This window comes from Mustela putorius, unplaced genomic scaffold (genome assembly GCF_011764305.1).
Source record: "Mustela putorius furo isolate JIRA1106 unplaced genomic scaffold, ASM1176430v1.1 tig00000179_pilon_pilon_pilon, whole genome shotgun sequence".
Classification (NCBI taxonomy): Eukaryota; Metazoa; Chordata; class Mammalia; order Carnivora; family Mustelidae; genus Mustela; species Mustela putorius.
Genome location: NW_025421305.1, coordinates 9,992,596 through 10,009,057, shown reverse-complemented (window position 1 = coordinate 10,009,057; position 16,462 = coordinate 9,992,596). Strand labels below are relative to the sequence as shown.

Below are 16,462 nucleotides of genomic sequence, written 5' to 3'. Positions count from 1 at the left end.
TCAAGTGCATGTAGTCGCCGATCTTGAGCGAGAGGACTGCTGAGGCTGGAGGAATGCTTCATGGGGTAGACAGATATTAAGTGTAAAGCTACAGCTCTAATTTCTGTTCATTTGTATACCTTGGGAGCCTTTCTTGCTGTTACCGTTCATGGCCATGCTGACACCATTTGTGGCAAAGGGTCTGAGTAATTCAGTTCGCTTCTTTAAAGCTCCCTATATTGAGTGTTTCCGTAGCAGAGAAGATTGGTTTAAAATGGTAATTTTCTGTCTGTACTTTTGCGATCCAGGCAAGATGGGTGGTGCTGTATTTTATTTTACCAGCTAGAGTTCAGCTGCAGGTGTTGAGAATATATATGCCACGCTTCACAGTCACAGGGTGTGTTGAAGCTTTCTGTTGTTGCTGCTGCTGTTTCTTTCCCCTTAAAGACAGCGTGCAGTTCAGAGAAAACCTGAGGTAGCTGGGGGCCCCGGAGCTGTCACACCGACCACCTGTGGTGGTTAAAGCTCCTCAGGGAAACTCTCTTCATTGCGCCGACACCTGTCTAACCAGGGCTCAGCCCTGGAGGAGGGAATGGGGAAAATGTGGAGATCTCCAAAGGTGCTAGTTGCAATGAGACTCCTAACATGTGGGCTTGCAGACCAGGCTAAATGTATCAAAATAACTTGGAGCCTTTGGGGAAGCCAGCAGACTTCCTCTGCCTCACTCCTCTGTGATAGATGAACATGCCCGTTTATTTGCAGAGCTTGTCCCAGTGGAACCTAAAGATTCAAAGTGCTAGTAAGTTCAAGGGCTGTTCTTTATTCTGATCCTGCCCCTAGATGTCCTAGTGTCCTAGTTATAAAGAAATGGTTAACTTGTGTTAACAAAGGAGATGTGGGAATATCATAATCATTGAATTAAGGCACTTTGTTAAAGTTCAGCGGTGACTAGCAGGTAAGTAATGTGGGTGGTGGAGGCCTTCTAGACCCACAGCAGAGAAAGTTCTCCATCCTTCGGCATCTATGGCTGACACAGAGAACGTACCGCTATACTCTCTCACTTCATTTTTCTGCAGACCATGTTAGAGCATTACAATTTCTCACCATTAGGATTCAAGTAAAAACTCTTAAGACTGCAACACATGTTTTTATCCCATAACCATTAAGTCAAAAGCTGCTTTCCTAAAACTACAAGCCAGGAAGTCAGTGATGGTGGTAACATCTGATGTTAATGAGTCTAGAAGGAGCACGGTTTGGCTCTTCAGGAGCTAAACTGAATGAGGCCCAAATCATTTTGTATAAGCCAAAGATGGCCACAGGACTTCGGTCAAAAGTCACCCATAAAGGGTTTTCTAGCTCTAAGCTCTGACCATGTCTGGGTTATAAACCCTGCAAAGAAAGAACAAATCTCTATTGGCCTTTGGGGCACAGTGCAAGACCCAGCTGTTCAATCAAGTTCTTGTTTGAAGTAAATGGGCCAACCTGGCTGGAAAGCATGTTAATATTTTAAATTTCTACATTAACAGCTGTACATGTGCCCAGAGGCCGGGGTGATGACCACCTCATATAACTGCAAAAAAAAAAAAAAAGTGATAGGCATAAATAAGTCCGAGCAAATTGGATTATCACTTGCAGTAGAATTGCCAGCAAAGGCAATGGAGAGAATTATCACTGACATATACTCCTACTTCAGCAAAGCATTTGACGCCTTCCCTTGTGAATTGCATGAATAGTGTTAATTCAAGTTGGCTGCCCTGCGTTTTGAAAATTGGCTGAAGGAGGGCAACCAGCATGGCTGGGTGGGGCTGAATCACAGCCCTTTCTCTCTGAATACTAATCCCCAGGACTGCCCACTCGGTAAGTTAAAAGTCACTTGACCTTGCTGGGTCTTAGTCTCTCCGGAGGTTCTTGCAAAGAAGATAATAGCAGCACTTTGATTTAACTTGGTACTCCTCGCCATTCAAGGAGCCTCATGTACTTAATGGATGTTCTTTAGTCTCATAGTATCCTACTGGTGAGTATTGTTATCTTTATTTAACATTGGAAGAAAGTGAAAACCAGAAAGCCGAAATGACCCTGCAAATCACACTATTAAAAAAGAAAAATTGGGGCGCCTGGGTGGTTTGGTTGGTTAAAGTCTGCCTTCAGCTTAGGTCATGATCCTGGGGTCCTGGAATCAGGCCTCATGTGGGGCTCCCTGCTCAGTGGGGAGTCTGCTTCTCCCTCTGCCTCTCCCTCTGCCCCTCCCTCTCCCCCTGCTCTCAAAGGTGTGCTCTCTCTCTCTCTCTCAAATGAACAAGATTTTTAAAGTCTTTAAAAAAAAAAAGAAAGAAAAGAAAAATCATGTAAAGAAAGAAAAATAGGTTTTAGAGCCTTCCAAACTACTTTTGTATTTGCTTTTCCTGTATTCACTATTCAAGAAATTAATTGACGTTTTACTTTTCAAATGATAAATTATTCTTCAGGAGACAATTGTGGGAGAAAAAGAGACGAGAGCAGTAAAACAGTCTGCAGGTTATACAGTGAGGGAGCCAGTCACGCTAGCCTTTGAAATGCTGACCAGTGGTTTAATTTTTGCCTATACATGCAATGCTTCTCTCTCTCTCTCTCTCTCTCTCTCTCTCTATATATATATATATATATATATATATATATATAAATAATGTTGCCTTATCAGGATAGAGGGTATTATGACCAGTAACTCCACTGGATTATAAAATGCCAGAAAGTATCCATTTGTAATGCAAGTCCCTCCCAGAAGGATAGTCAAGTGAAAGAGATGGTCTCTAAAAACCATGTCTGAAGAAACCTGGCCTTCCCTCCTCCACCCAGCAAGCCAAGGTCATGATCTCTCTTTCCAGTCCAGATACTGGGCTGCTGGTCAGTGAGGCACCTAGTGTAATTTGAACTCGGAAAGAATCCTTTTTTATATATCCTCCTCTAAATGACATAATTATTTTCAGTAATAATCATGAAATAAAGTGAATAATAACCACCAAGAAAGAAATGCAGACATTAACATTTTCCTATTGATTTTCACATATAATTTGCCTGTTAAAAAAAAAAAAAAAAAACCAAAACTAAAGTGGTACAATGAAGGGAAAAAAATTCACAACTATCTATTCGGTAGTTTTTTTTTTTTTAATCCAACAAACAGTTTGAACTTTGATTCTCTAATTATGGTACACAGGATATAAATAATTGTCCCCAGTAAATAAGTGAATTTTAAGAAAACCAAATGAAAAAGGTACGGTTGAGGCAACTATTAATTGTACCACTGATGTAACATTTTCTTTATTCATCCTTTAGTTTTAAAGCAAACAGTTTTAAAAGAATGCATTTCAATTTTTGAAATACTCTTAATTCAGTGAGAATACTTAATCTATGAGCTAAAGTTCACACTTAACCAAAAATAATACCACTCATGGTTCTCACCAAGTTCTGTTGTTTAAATCTTAAACCTAAAGATTCTTTCTCGGGTCCTGTGGAATGACTTGAAGTAGCTCAGGTTCTAGTTCTTAGTCTTTGCAATAGTTGTGCTGTCTTTGTTTATTTCAGATCTACTGTGCAAGTGTAGGAATACAGGCAGTGCTAATGGGATTGGAGACACTGTGTCTAAAGCAAGCTCCAGGGACTCAGAAGCCAATGTGTGTAGCCAAGTCCCTGCCTGAGATGGGGGGAGGGCGGGGCAGGTTGGGAGTAGGAGCAGAAGCTGGACATGTTCTGAATTAGTTTCTACACAGAGTATGTTTGTTAAAGTGTAAGTAATGAAAATGTTAATTTGAAGATTACATATATATTTAATCTTAACCGGAACAGCAGCAATTTTAGACCAACAAAGGATTTTTGTCAGACAGGAGTACTTTATCACTGATTTTGTGTAGAATTACTGGTACACAGTGATAATAAGTGGATGGAACTCCAGTTATTTTTTTATTGTTGAATTTCAGACAGTTGCACCTGCTTGTATCCTGCCCTGAGTCAGACAGTTCTCAGGCCTCAGGCCTTGATATCCCACCGCTGACCGCAGACTTAGGCCTGCAGTTCTGCATCTCAGTGCCTCCCAGTGCTTCCCAGCCTCTTAGTCACTCTTGAAGTCTTCTATTTGTCACTCCTTCTTCCCTTTGGAAATTTTGCAAGACTCACAAGTCTGGGATTTCCCCTGCTGTCGAGAAGGGAAAAGTCCGCAGTGTTCTGGGCCAGCCCTTGGGAACCTGGAAACACCCCTGCTCTCTGGGGTCAGGCACCTCCTCTCCCCTAGAGAATCCACAGTCTGTGCCTTCCCTTCATCTCACCGGCGCCCCATGAGATCTTGCTTAGATGTAGGCACACCGTGTGTGTCCTTCTGTCAGACCCTTACTCATACACTCAGAGAAAAAAATCCTTGTCAGCGCACACTGTCCTGAGTGGGTGGCCGGGTCTCGGGGTCTCAGACACCCCTTTGAGGGCCCAAGCCCAAAGACCTTGAAAATGCTCGCTTTCTCATCAGTCTTGAGAACCGACTCAGGCTCCCAGAAGACTGATAGTCATGACCCCAGTTCATGGTCTTGACCTATGAGAGGGCAAGCCCCCAGTCAGGCCTGTGCTTGGACTGTTTGGCTTGGGTCCACCTTAGGATCTTAACAGCAGGGTCAGGGAATAGGGCGGCACTCCAGGGTCTCTTGGCTGTAAATGAAGCCTGATCCCATCATGAGCGACGAGATTGCCTTTCTGCCTACAATGAGAATGGCATTTAAAATTCAATATCAGAAAAGATATTGACGAGATTAAGGGCCTGAAGGAATTGATTTATGAGGAAAGACCCAAGGAATTAAATATGTATAGCCTGGTGTAATAGGATATTAGGCTCAGAGCACAATTTCATTTCTCTGATCCAGTGTTCCTGTTATCAGTCATCTGAACGGTGGAGCTCTCTCTTAGAGATGTTTCTCCCTCAGGGGTCACCGTGCTGGAGGCCGACAGAGAGGCATCACGATTGATAAAACGGGCCACAGGCTTGGTTACCCTCGCACCTTACCGTAAATTGAAGTGCGGTTTCATCCCCAGGTGGAAGCAGATGACATTTTAAACTAGAATAGATCTTGAGTCGTCTTACCACCTTGTGTGACAAGAAAATTCAGGCTAGTTCAATTCCATCTTTTTTTTTCCCCCCAAGGAGAAAAGTGAAAGTTGTTGCTACCAGGTGGTAAATGACTGTCCTTCCCCTGAGTCAGCTCGCTCTCTTCTGTCAGGAATTCGGTGAGATGTGTTTGCCTTCTGGCACAGCCTTGCTCTTTCGTTCCAATCATATGCACTTGATTTTCCACATCTCAGACTTCCCCTAACAATCAGGGATTGGCTCAGGATTCATGGTGATAGGTGGAAAGCAGGCACAGGTGACTTCATCAGCAGGACTAATGGCTGACATCCCTAAGTGGTTCGGACTGTGTTTGGGTAGCAGAATCTCACCAAGGGAAAAAGGATAAATGGGTGCATCTTGTCTCCTTACTGCAGGACAAGGTGACAGGGGTCTGGCAGAGCTGGCCAGGGTGGGGTTCAGATCACAGGCTAAAATGGAGAAACCAAATTGGAGACCAAGTGCACGGACAGGGTGATGCTGGAGGCTTGCAGGCCTGGCTGAGTAGCTTACCCTGGTATTAAAACACCTGCTGGGGTCGGTTGACCCAGCAACACATCCATCACAGCTGGGCCTTCGGAAGGCCCAGCCCTCACTTCCTCAGCAGATATTTGCCCAGCCTCAAAGGCATATCCCACTGAGTAGGGCATCTAATTTACCGCAAAGTTATGGAGATGGAATAACATTAAAACTGAATCAAAAGAGCAAAAACACCTTTAGGTTTAAATTGATGACCCTCTGTGGGTTCAGATATTTCCAGGCTTTGATGCATGAATATTCAGTGGCTCATTTCAAATAAACAGAATGAATTCTGATTCAAAATGGACCCCCTGCATCCATATTCTCCTAATATCTAAACTGATCCCCAAAAATCTCCTAGGGAACCTCTACAGGCTATAGCCATTATTAGAGCATCTTGTGTTGTCCTCAAATCAGTGTGCTATTTGTGGGTCCTCTCAATTTTATGTGGACCCTCACCTCCATCTCCCAGCTGCCCACCAGTCCTGCCAGAGACTCCTGTTACCACAGTTGTCTACTGGGATGTTGCTGGGACACTTCATGTAGAGAGTACCTGCTCTGTTGTCTGTGGCTTTTAGGGAATCTAACCTTCCATAAACTGCTAGCTATATCAAAACTTCACCTTGATAGCAAAATTATAAAATTGAAGGAAAAACGACAAGGACAGGGGTTGCAGGGTTTTTTATTTGTTTCATATATTTTTTAAGATTTTATTTATTTATTTGAGAGAGAGAAGGAGAGAGAAAACACAAGCAGGGGAAGCAGCAGAGGGAGAGGGAGAAGGAGGCTTCTCACTGTGCAGGGAGCCAGATGCAGGGGCTCGATCCCAGGATCCTGGGATCATGACCTGAACCAAAGGCAGACGCTTAACCAACTGAGCTACCCAGGCGCCCTGGGGTTGCAGTTTTTAAAGTGAAATTAAATGCACCACAGGGTTTCACAAAAGTATACACAAAAGCATGACTCCAGCAGCCTCGCTTTTAAGTGGAAATGCTGAATACCTGGGTAGAAGTTGTTGCTAGGAGAATTTCAAGTTTGGCATGTCCTGATTTCCATTTTCAGCTGGCAGTGCAGTGTGGTTGTCAGGGTGGGAGCCACGGTTTGAAGCAGGAAAATTGAGATGTGCAAGCAGTAGGTCTCTCTCAGACAGGGTGGCCTTGCCTACATGACTTAACCTTTGTGTGGCCATGATTCTCCCATCTGTAGAAATGGAAATGTGACCTCACTTATTCTGGGGCTCCAAATAACATTTGTAATGCTCTTTGAATTTGTCAGAGGGAAAGACCCATTACACACGGAAGTCTACATCCCCAAAGAGCATTACAAATGATCCTATTAAATCAGTGGCCTGGAAATACCAAGATGTGTCAGGTACGGCATTTATTTACCTGTTATTGGCTGCCAGAGTTGTTCACTCTTGATTGGCATATGGATAATTGTCTAATTGGAACACACTCGATTGTAACCACCAAAAAATGTAATAGTGCATCTGTTTAATGTCATACTCTCCAGTGTTAAATTAAAATTATGCTGCAGTCAGCCAACCCAACCGAGAGACTCTTCTGATTAAGTTCTAGCTGCCTGTGAACTTCTGTAATTGAGGCATTTTAGTACTTCAACATCCAAACTAGAAAGAAGATGATACAGTCTCCTACATATCAAGTGAAGAAGAACCAGAGAGGCTGACTTAAATTACCTAGGTGTGGACTAGCTCATTGTTTTTATGGGAGGCCTAGTCAAATGAAGAATAGCAGTTTTGACGCACCACCACTGTTTTGCATACATAAATATTAGATTTGCGAGTTCATGCTTTGTAAACAAAGGAAAACATTAATCTAGAAGAAAGTGGAAAATAGTCTAGGGGCTGTTGATCTTGTTTTTCCTCTAGTGGTGGTTTGGTTCTTTTTTTTTTTTTTTTCTCTTTGATGGAACACAGGGAAGAAATTACAGAATTACACATTCCATGAGTGGATTGCCTAAGCCTTTTAAGAAATAGTCCCCATTAGATTAAGGAGGAGATCTGGAACTACCAGAATCAGGAATAAAAATGTCTTCCTTGGAACTCCTATTCTTTTCTGAAAGCTCCATATTCTCCCTTTGTCTCCCTGTGTGTCCCTGTGTGTCCTGATGTCTAGGACAATAGGAAACTTCCCTCAGGTAGTTTCTGGTATTGTAGTTGTTTTGGTTTTGTCTATGTGTGCAGTTTTTTTATTTTGTTTTTCTACTAGATCACGGCTTAATCCCGTAAGTGGGGAAACCAGAGCAAGCATTCATTCCTTTCTTTACTCATTCTTCATTCAGCCCTACTATGTGTTAGGGATGCCCTAATTGTTTTGTTTTGTTTTTCAAGATTTTATTATTTGAGAGAGAGAGAGCACAAGTAGGGGAAGCAGTAGAGGGAGAGGGAGAAGCAGGCTTCTTGCTGTGCAGGGAACCTGATGTGGGGACTTGATCCCAGGATGCTGGGATCGTGACCTGAGCCGAAGATGGGTATAGTCTAATTGGGGAAGTTGCTATGAAAGGTAGTATTGCATATGAAGTGCTTTGGGAGCATAGAAATTAGGACAGTTAGCTTTGGATGATTGGAAGGTCTTTATTGCAGAAGAACCCAAGGATGCCATATATCGTTGTGCAGGTGCTGCCATGGACAAAGGCAGCAGGCCAAATGGGTGAGTGGGTTTAAATCGAGCTCCCACTTCACTGCCTAACCCTGTGCCCTACTGAGGAGTCATGGCTCTCTATTGGATGAGGCTGTTTTCTGTTGTGTAAAGTCATAATGTGGGTGGTGCTCATCTGAAAACATTCTTTAAATGGAAGAATGAGGGGGGTCTGGGTGACTCAGTTGTTAAGCATCTGCCTTCGGCTTGGGTTATGATCCCAGGGTCCTGGTATCGAGCCCCACATCGGGCTCCCTCCTCAGCGGGGAGCCTGCTTCTCCCTGTCTCGGTCCCCTGCATGTGTTCCCTCTCTCGCTGTGTCTTTCTCTGTCAAATAAACAAATACAGTCTTTAAAAATAATAAATAGAAGAATGAATAGGAATCTTCCCGGCAGAATTCTGGGTAGTGACCTTGTCACAGAGTCAGGAAAGGACCTGGCACATCCAGGGAGAGAGGAGATCAGTGGTTTGGTTTTTATCCAGTATAGGGTGGGGAACCAAAAGTATTTTAAAATTATTTTTATTGAAGTATAGTTGACACACACTGTTCTATTAGTTTTAGGCAGACCACAGTTTTTGATGTTGGATTGTTTGAGTTCTTCATATATTTTGGATACAAATCCCTTATCAGGTATATCACTCACAAATATCTTCTCCCATCCAGTAGGTTGCCTTTTTGTTCTGTTGATGGTTTCCCTCAGTATGCAGAAGCTTTCTACCTTAGTATAGTCCCAGTAGTTTATATTTGCTTTTGTTTCTCTCGACTGAGGAAACATATCTAAGAAAATGTTGCTATGGCCGATGTCAGAGAGATTCCTGGCTACCTTTTCTTCTAGGAGTTTTATGATTTCAGGTCTCCCATTTAGGTCTTTACTTCATTTTTAGTTTATTTTTGTATATGGTCTACGAAAGTCATGCAGTTTCATTCTTTTGAATGTAGCTGTCCAGTTTTCCCGGCACCATTTACAGAAGACACTGTCTTTTCCCCAGTGTGTATTCTTGCTTCCTTTGCTATAGATTGACCTTATATGTGTGGGGTTATTTCTGGGCTTTCTGTTCTTTTCCATTGATCTGTCTATTTTTGTCCTGGTACCATACTGTTTTGATTACTATGGCTTTGTAGTAGGTCTTGAAATCCGGAATTGTGATACCTCCAGTTTTGTTATTCTTTCTCAAGATAGCTGTGGCTCTTAGGGGTTTTTTGTGGTTCCATACAAATTTTAGTATTGTTCTAATTCTGCAAAAAATGCTGAACCAGTAATATTTTTTAAGTATTGGAGCACTTGAATTTTTAAATGGTCAGTTCTCTCAGGAGCCTAGAATGAATGATGAGGGAACAAACCAATCCAGAGTAGGGGAAAGGGTTGTCTTAACTATGACAGTGAAAATTGGAGAAAGGCAGAGGAGTGGCCAGGGAGGTTACGAAGGGAGGGACTTCAAGCTTTTAACTCTGGATTCCAGGGGAGCAGACTTGGGTACAGACTGTGATCATATGCAGAATTTGAAACACTGTAAGGTAAGGGTCTAGTGGATAGTAGGAATGAAACAGAGGCTGCAAAGTCATGCTTGTAAAGTGTGAGCATGTGAAATGTGCAGTTGAAGCCAAGGATGTGAACAGATGCCCTAGAGAAGGCATAGAGCAAGAAGAAGAGAACCTGGCATGCTGGCTGGCTGGGAGAAAAGCATTGGTGACAGGACAGTGTGAGGAGAGCACTCTGGATGGATGTCACGCTGTAGTAAAAGGAGGCTTAAAAGAGCATTCAAGGAAACAGTGGTTTTTATCCCAGTTGCACATTAGAATTGTCTATTAAGGTTGTTATTGCTGTTTTCTTTTAAACTATCATTGCCTAGATATTCTGAGTTAATCAGTCTTCTTGAGGCCCCAAAAATTAGTATGGTTTTGAAAAGTTCCTGATATTTACAGCGCCTGGGTAGCTCAGTAGGTTAAACATCCAGTTCTTGGTTTCCGCTCAGGTCATGATCTCAGGGTCATGTGGTCAAACCCCATAGGGGGCTCTGTGCTCAGCGGGGAGACTGCCTAAGATTCTCTCCCTCCCTCTCCCTCTGCCCCTCCCCCTGCTTGCACTCTCTCTCTCTCTAAAATAAAATCTTTAAATAAAAAAAATGATTCCCATACTTAAGAACCATTTCCCTTGAATAGTCTTCTAAGAAGTGTGAATAAACCTCAGCAGCTAGCAATATATGATGCCATATTTAAAATCACAAGGAGGGAATACCTGAGTAGCTCAGTCAGTTAAGCATCTGCTTTCGACTCAGGTTATGATTCTAGGGTCCTGGAATTGAGTCCTACATGCGGCTCCCTGCTTGTCAGGGAGTGTGCCTCTTCCTCTGCCTACTGTCCCCCCTGCTTGTGTGTGCTCGCTCTCTCTCTGACAAATAAATAAACAAAATATTTTAAAAATTTTTTAAAAATTTTAAAATAAGGCCTTAGAGAAGTACAAAAAATGTTTCATGAAGAATCTCTATATTATTACACAAAAATGAGAACTCTGACAAGTATTAGAAAGCTGGGTGGGCAACGCTAAGAGTTAGTGTGGCTGTGGGGCACAGAGACTCCTGAACACTGCCGGTGGGTGGGCGGACTGGTATCATTTGGTAGAGTATCTTGGGCAACTCGACCCCTTAGGCACACCCTATGATGAGGGTTCCGCCACTGGATAGGCATGCTTGGGAATCCTCCTGCGGGCCCATAAGGTGATGTGCGCCAGCATGTTCCACTGAAACCTGGTATAGGGTGAGAACTAGAGGTAATCTGAGTAGCTTTCTCTGGGAGAGTGGATCAGCTATAACTGGGTGGATGGACTCCATAGGATATTACGCAGCCCTCAGAAGCAACAGGTTAGATACATATGGATGTGTGTATCATATGGATGGGTCTTTAAAAAATAATGCTTAGTAAAAGCATAAGTAATAAAAAATATGACAAAATCACATAAAAACACATCCTCAGAAATCAACATATATTTTAGAAAAAAATACTCAGAAAAGATACAAACCAGTGAAAGTAGTTGCCCACATAGGAGAAGGAAGTGAGGATGACAGAGAAAAGATTTCATTTTTAAAAGTGATTCCACAGAGATGAAAAATACAGCACAGGGACTATAGTCCGTAATATCGTTAACAACATCGCATTGTGACAGATGGTGACCACACTTAACTGTGGTGAGCACGGAGCAAGGCAGACAATTGTCACATCACTTGAAATTATTATAGCATTGTGTGGCAACTCTACTTAAATTAAGAAAAAAAATTAAAAATAAAAAGTAAAATAAATACAATTAAAAATAATAGAAAGTGTGATTCCCAGGAAGAATGGAATGAGAAATGAGGTCCAGGGGAGGAGTGTGTGTGTGTGTGTGTTTGTGGTGTGTGTGTGTGTGTGTGTGTGTGTGTGTTTCTGTAGAATAAAGTGGTGTTGTAAATGTGTGGATGAAATGGCAGATTCCAATACAAATCTCACTTCCCCTTTTATTTGTTCAGTGCTGATAATAACAACACTAGTTAAGCAATATATGCGCCGTACAGACATCCCAGAAAATTACCAGTAAAACTGACCTAACGATCCTTAAACCCACGCACCCAGGGAAGGTATCCAGAACCTTTCCTATGAGTATACTGCAAATTCAGTGAGCCCCTCCTATAACCTGACATATCCGTGGGGGTACCGTGTACTCTGGGCTTCCTCCGTGCGCAGACACGTTCGTGGTTTTCCCTGGCTGCGTGGAGCCCCGCCATACAGATGCCTGTTCCTGACCCAGCCAGCCTTCTTCCGCTGGACACTAGCTGTCCCAGATCCTGCGGTCCCAGCTACTGCAGTGAACAGACAATAGCTACCTACCTTGGAAGATGATTTCCTGTTCTTCCTTTGACTCCTGTTTAAAGGGGGCTTAAGGATGGGTTTGAAACTTGTCTTATATGTAAAAATTCTCTGGGCATTGTCAATGTCCAAGCACCAGCACCCCCCTCACCCCCTCTCCCGCCCCAGCCCAGGGAGCAGTTCTGGGGGTTAGTCGTGAATGACAGTGAAGGAGCAGTCACTCCCCCACTCTCTGGAAGCAGTCATTTTAGGTACTTGTCGGGATGCCAAAGTACAATATGGGCTCTCTGGTTTCTGTACTTTAATCAATTGATGCATAGTTAAATCAATTAGAGCACTGAGGGCGCCTGTGCAGACCGTGTGCGTCACCTGACCTGTGCGTCTCACGTGTGTAGGTGGTGAAATGGGAGGCGTTGAGTTTTTAGAAAACGGCAAAGAAATCACTGTTTATGTGGGGCAGGGGCAGGAAATGAAAGTAGGTTCCTAAATATCCAGTGCCAAAGCAGGGACAGAAGAAGCAAGCCCAGGAGAAAGCGCAGCGTGTTCTGCTGAGTGCTGTCTGCTCCCCAGCATACCCCAAAACTAGGTTTTAAAGATTTAGTTTAATCCTTCCAGTTGGTGGGTTTAAGCCTCAGCAATCCAGCACGGGTGTTTCCTCAGGCCTGGGTGTTCAGAGCTGGCCGGGCACTGTGCGACAGCCGCCCCCGCTGCCTACCCAGCAGCAGCCTTCTTGCTGGGGACCCCTGCCTTCGTGGCAGGGATGTGCCAACACTTTCTGTCGTTGGCGTAGCACTTGTTACCTGAGCAAGCGGGAGAAAGGCTCTTCTGTCTTTTCCAACTGGCCCTTTGTTGTTAAGAAGCTTCTGAGTAAATGCCGAAGAACCGCGGATGGGTCATGTTTGAGCATCACCAACACATGCTAGTAAAGTGAATGTGGTTTATTTTTTTTTTTTTTTTTTTTTTTTTTTTTTTTTTTTTTTTTTTATAAACATATATTTTTATCCCCAGGGGTACAGGTCTGTGAATCACCAGGTTTACACACTTCACAGCACTCACCAAATCACATACCCTCCCCAATGTCCATAATCCCACCCCCTCCTTCATTTTTTTTTTTTTTATTTTTTATAAACATATATTTTTATCCCCAGAATGTGGTTTATTTATTAAAAAAAAAAAAAAAATCTTCTGAGTCGATACAGCCTTTTCTGCGGCCCTTTGCAACGCTCTCGAATGCGTTTCCCAGGCCGCGTGTATATTAACCTATAACCCCGCCGCCGAGAACTCATGCTGGGTGCTCCCGGCAGACGGGCTAAGCCTCAACATGAGTTACAGTGGATAGGGCCAGGGAAGCTCAAGGCAAGGCTTACAGAAATCCCTTCAGTGGCCCTGCTTAAAAATAGCAGTGCAGGCCATAGCTTAGTGTTTTGACAGCTTAGATCAGCAGTTTTCTCGGCTGATACATTGATTGCCGTTTGGACTTCAGTCCTGCTGATCTAATAAAACATCACCGTCATAACAGAGAAAGTAAAAGGATCTCTTGTGGTCCCAGCCACTCGGGAAATAGCTCTACAGAGCTGCTGCTGGAAGGCCAGCCCTCCCGTCTGATGTCAGATGAAGTGACCTTGGGCAAACCGACGAATCCTATCCAGTTTTGGGTCTCTTTAAAAATTATTTAACTTTTTCATCTATCAAGAGCTATTGTCTATTAACACTGTTTTGCATATTTTTACAAATACACATTTGTTTCAAGGACTACGGGGGTGCCTTCATAAATACTGAAACCAGACTTGTTTTATCGTGTAGCAGGATCCCAACAGCCTAATTACGCATCAAAACCTGCAATATTGGGGCATCTGGGTGTCTTTGTCCATTAAGTGTCTGCTTTTGGGTCAGGTCATGATCCCAGGGTCCTGGGGTCAAGTCCCACATAAGGCTCCTTGCTCATTGTTCTCCGTCTCCTTCTGTGCTCTTTCTCTCAAGTAAATAAATAAAATATTTAAAAAAAAAAAAAGAAGAATCTGCAATATTGTTATACTAAGTGAATGGGTGTGCACAAAAGTTAACTGAAGTTTGGATTAAACTATTAACATGCAAAAATCTCATGCGTTTGAAAGGTTGTTAATATCTCGCAGTCACCGGGCCATCCGTCCTACTGATCTTAAATGTTCTTACTTTGGCAGCAATTGCTGACCATCCAGGAAGAGTTAAACAACAAGAAGTCAGAACTGGAACAAGCAAAGGAGGAGCAGTCCCACACGCAGGCGTTACTCAAAGTCCTCCAGGAGCAGGTAAGTGAAGGCAGCAGCTCCGATTCGGACATGTGCGTCCCTCCTGCCCCACCCGCACCCAGACATTTCTGATGCTGGTCTGTGGTACAGTCCGTCTTTACCCATCACACCTCCCGGCAGCACTGCTGTGCAGAATTCACAATCTGTTCTCACTCCTGCCCCGATGGGGACCACCCGAGCCTGCCAGCGACCTGTGAAAATTTTCTCCAAAAGACAAATGCTTTTTGATAAAGTTTTAAAGTCTCAGAGATGCAGATAAATGTCAAAGCGGACTGCTAGTTTCCCCGTAAGTGTTACAGCGAGGAACGTGCGTTCAGATTACCTGTGGCACTCGGGCAGACATATGAATGGGAACGACTGATTCATCGGGATGTTAAAAAAAGAAAAAAGCATCCCCGCCCATCAGGGCACTTATCTAACCACAGTGAGCAACAAACCTTTTCTATGAAGTTTGTAAATCTGACCATTTCATCCCGGCTTTCGTTGATACTGAAGTGTGGCCTGACATTGATAAGTGGATTTGGAAGTATTGTCTTACAGCAGGGTAAGATAGATTGCTGGGCAGCAGGGTGAAATCCGAGTGAAATCCGAGTGAAATCTGAGCTCCCTATCTGCGCGGGAGAGCTCTTGAAATGCTTTCCTATTTCTGGCCTTCCCACATTGCCAAGGATGGAATGAATGGTAATTGGGAGGCAGAAAAGAAAAAAAATCACACAGAGTAACCCCAACCCTTTGGGGTAATCAAATTTAGCTTGTTTAACATTTTTTTCACCCACAGTGGCTTATGAGAAGGTTCTTTGTACCATAGAAATAACTTCAAAAGTGATATTTCTAAAAATATGACATTGGGAGAATATAGCCAGCTGTGACTCAGTCACTTTACAAGTGGTTTTTAGATTTTTGTGGCTTGGGAGCCGGAAAATACAGTTTCCGTTCCTTTCTCCTGAAAGTATTAAGTGACTTGTGAGTGAGAAGTGAAGATGTGGGAAGCTTCACAAGCTTCAGAGGAACGTGCTTTGTGAAACTGCTGATCATGTGATTACCACAGATTGAGTAACGTCAACTGAGGCTGAAGGTGTATGATTTGGGGTAAAGTTCGATTGGCTGGAAACTGAATTCTCCATGACCTGCTAGCTAGGAGCCCCCAACTCACTGGGCTTTCCTCCTCTGCATGACTGAAAGACTTCCAGAAGAGTAGAGCAGCATTGATTGGGTCCACATTTGCTCCTGATCAGACAGAGCTCTGAGCTTTGCTGTTCTGTGCTCTTCCTCCCCGCTCCCACTCCCCACACGGCTACTTCCCCCTTCTCCGCCTCCTCCCTTTGCTGGGATGGGAGGGATGGGTTTCTCCTTTCTCCAGAGGACTCCCATCTTTATTGTACATTGTCTTTTTAGACATGATGCTATTGCACACTTAGTAGACCACAGGACAGTGAAAATTTAACTTTTATATTCACTGGAAAACCCAGAATTTCAGTTGACTTGCTTTACTGCGATGCCTCTGAGCTATGCCTGTATTTTGATTTGAAGTCTGAGCCCCGGTCACAAAAAGAGATTCTGAGGGTTGCAGAAAGCACTGGTATCTTCTTGGTATGGCCTTCATTTTTAGAGAGCAGAAAGCTCATACACAGGCAGCTGTGAAACATCACACTTCATCCCCATCCCTTAAAAAATATGGGGAACATGAAGAAGCTCCAGAACAACTAAACTCATTAAAGAGCCAGAAAATATGACTGGGAAGGAATCATCTTTAGATCTGCTGTGCTCATCTAAAGGGGATAGCTCTTTTCAAGCAAAGACATCAAAAGCACGTCCATCTGAGAAGGCACCACAGCAAATACATCCGGGTGCTCCTGCCATCCTCAGACTGTTCTTCCGAGCACCCCTAGGCGGGGTGCCCCCATCATCCTTGCAAGTGGGAGCACAGAAGACACATTCCCTCCATCTCCTTGCGGCCAACCACCCACACACACACACACACACACTTGAAAACGCACCTCTGTACCTCCATGAGCATTGCCCGTTAGGCTTTCTTTGGATGTAGGTGGAGTAAGTACATGTGTAA

General features: G+C 43.5%; 1 protein-coding gene across 7 annotated transcripts in view; it reads left to right on the top strand.

The window, feature by feature from the left end:
* ENOX1 (ecto-NOX disulfide-thiol exchanger 1) overlaps nt 1–16,462 on the top strand; it is a 561,055-nt gene that overhangs the window by 475,065 nt on the left and 69,528 nt on the right. For all 7 annotated transcript variants that reach the window (XM_045076639.1, XM_004759254.3, XM_045076640.1 and 4 more), the window contains one exon: nt 14,290–14,397. In XM_045076639.1, the coding sequence (XP_044932574.1) occupies nt 14,290–14,397 (108 nt within the window). The remainder of the gene's footprint in view (nt 1–14,289; nt 14,398–16,462) is intronic.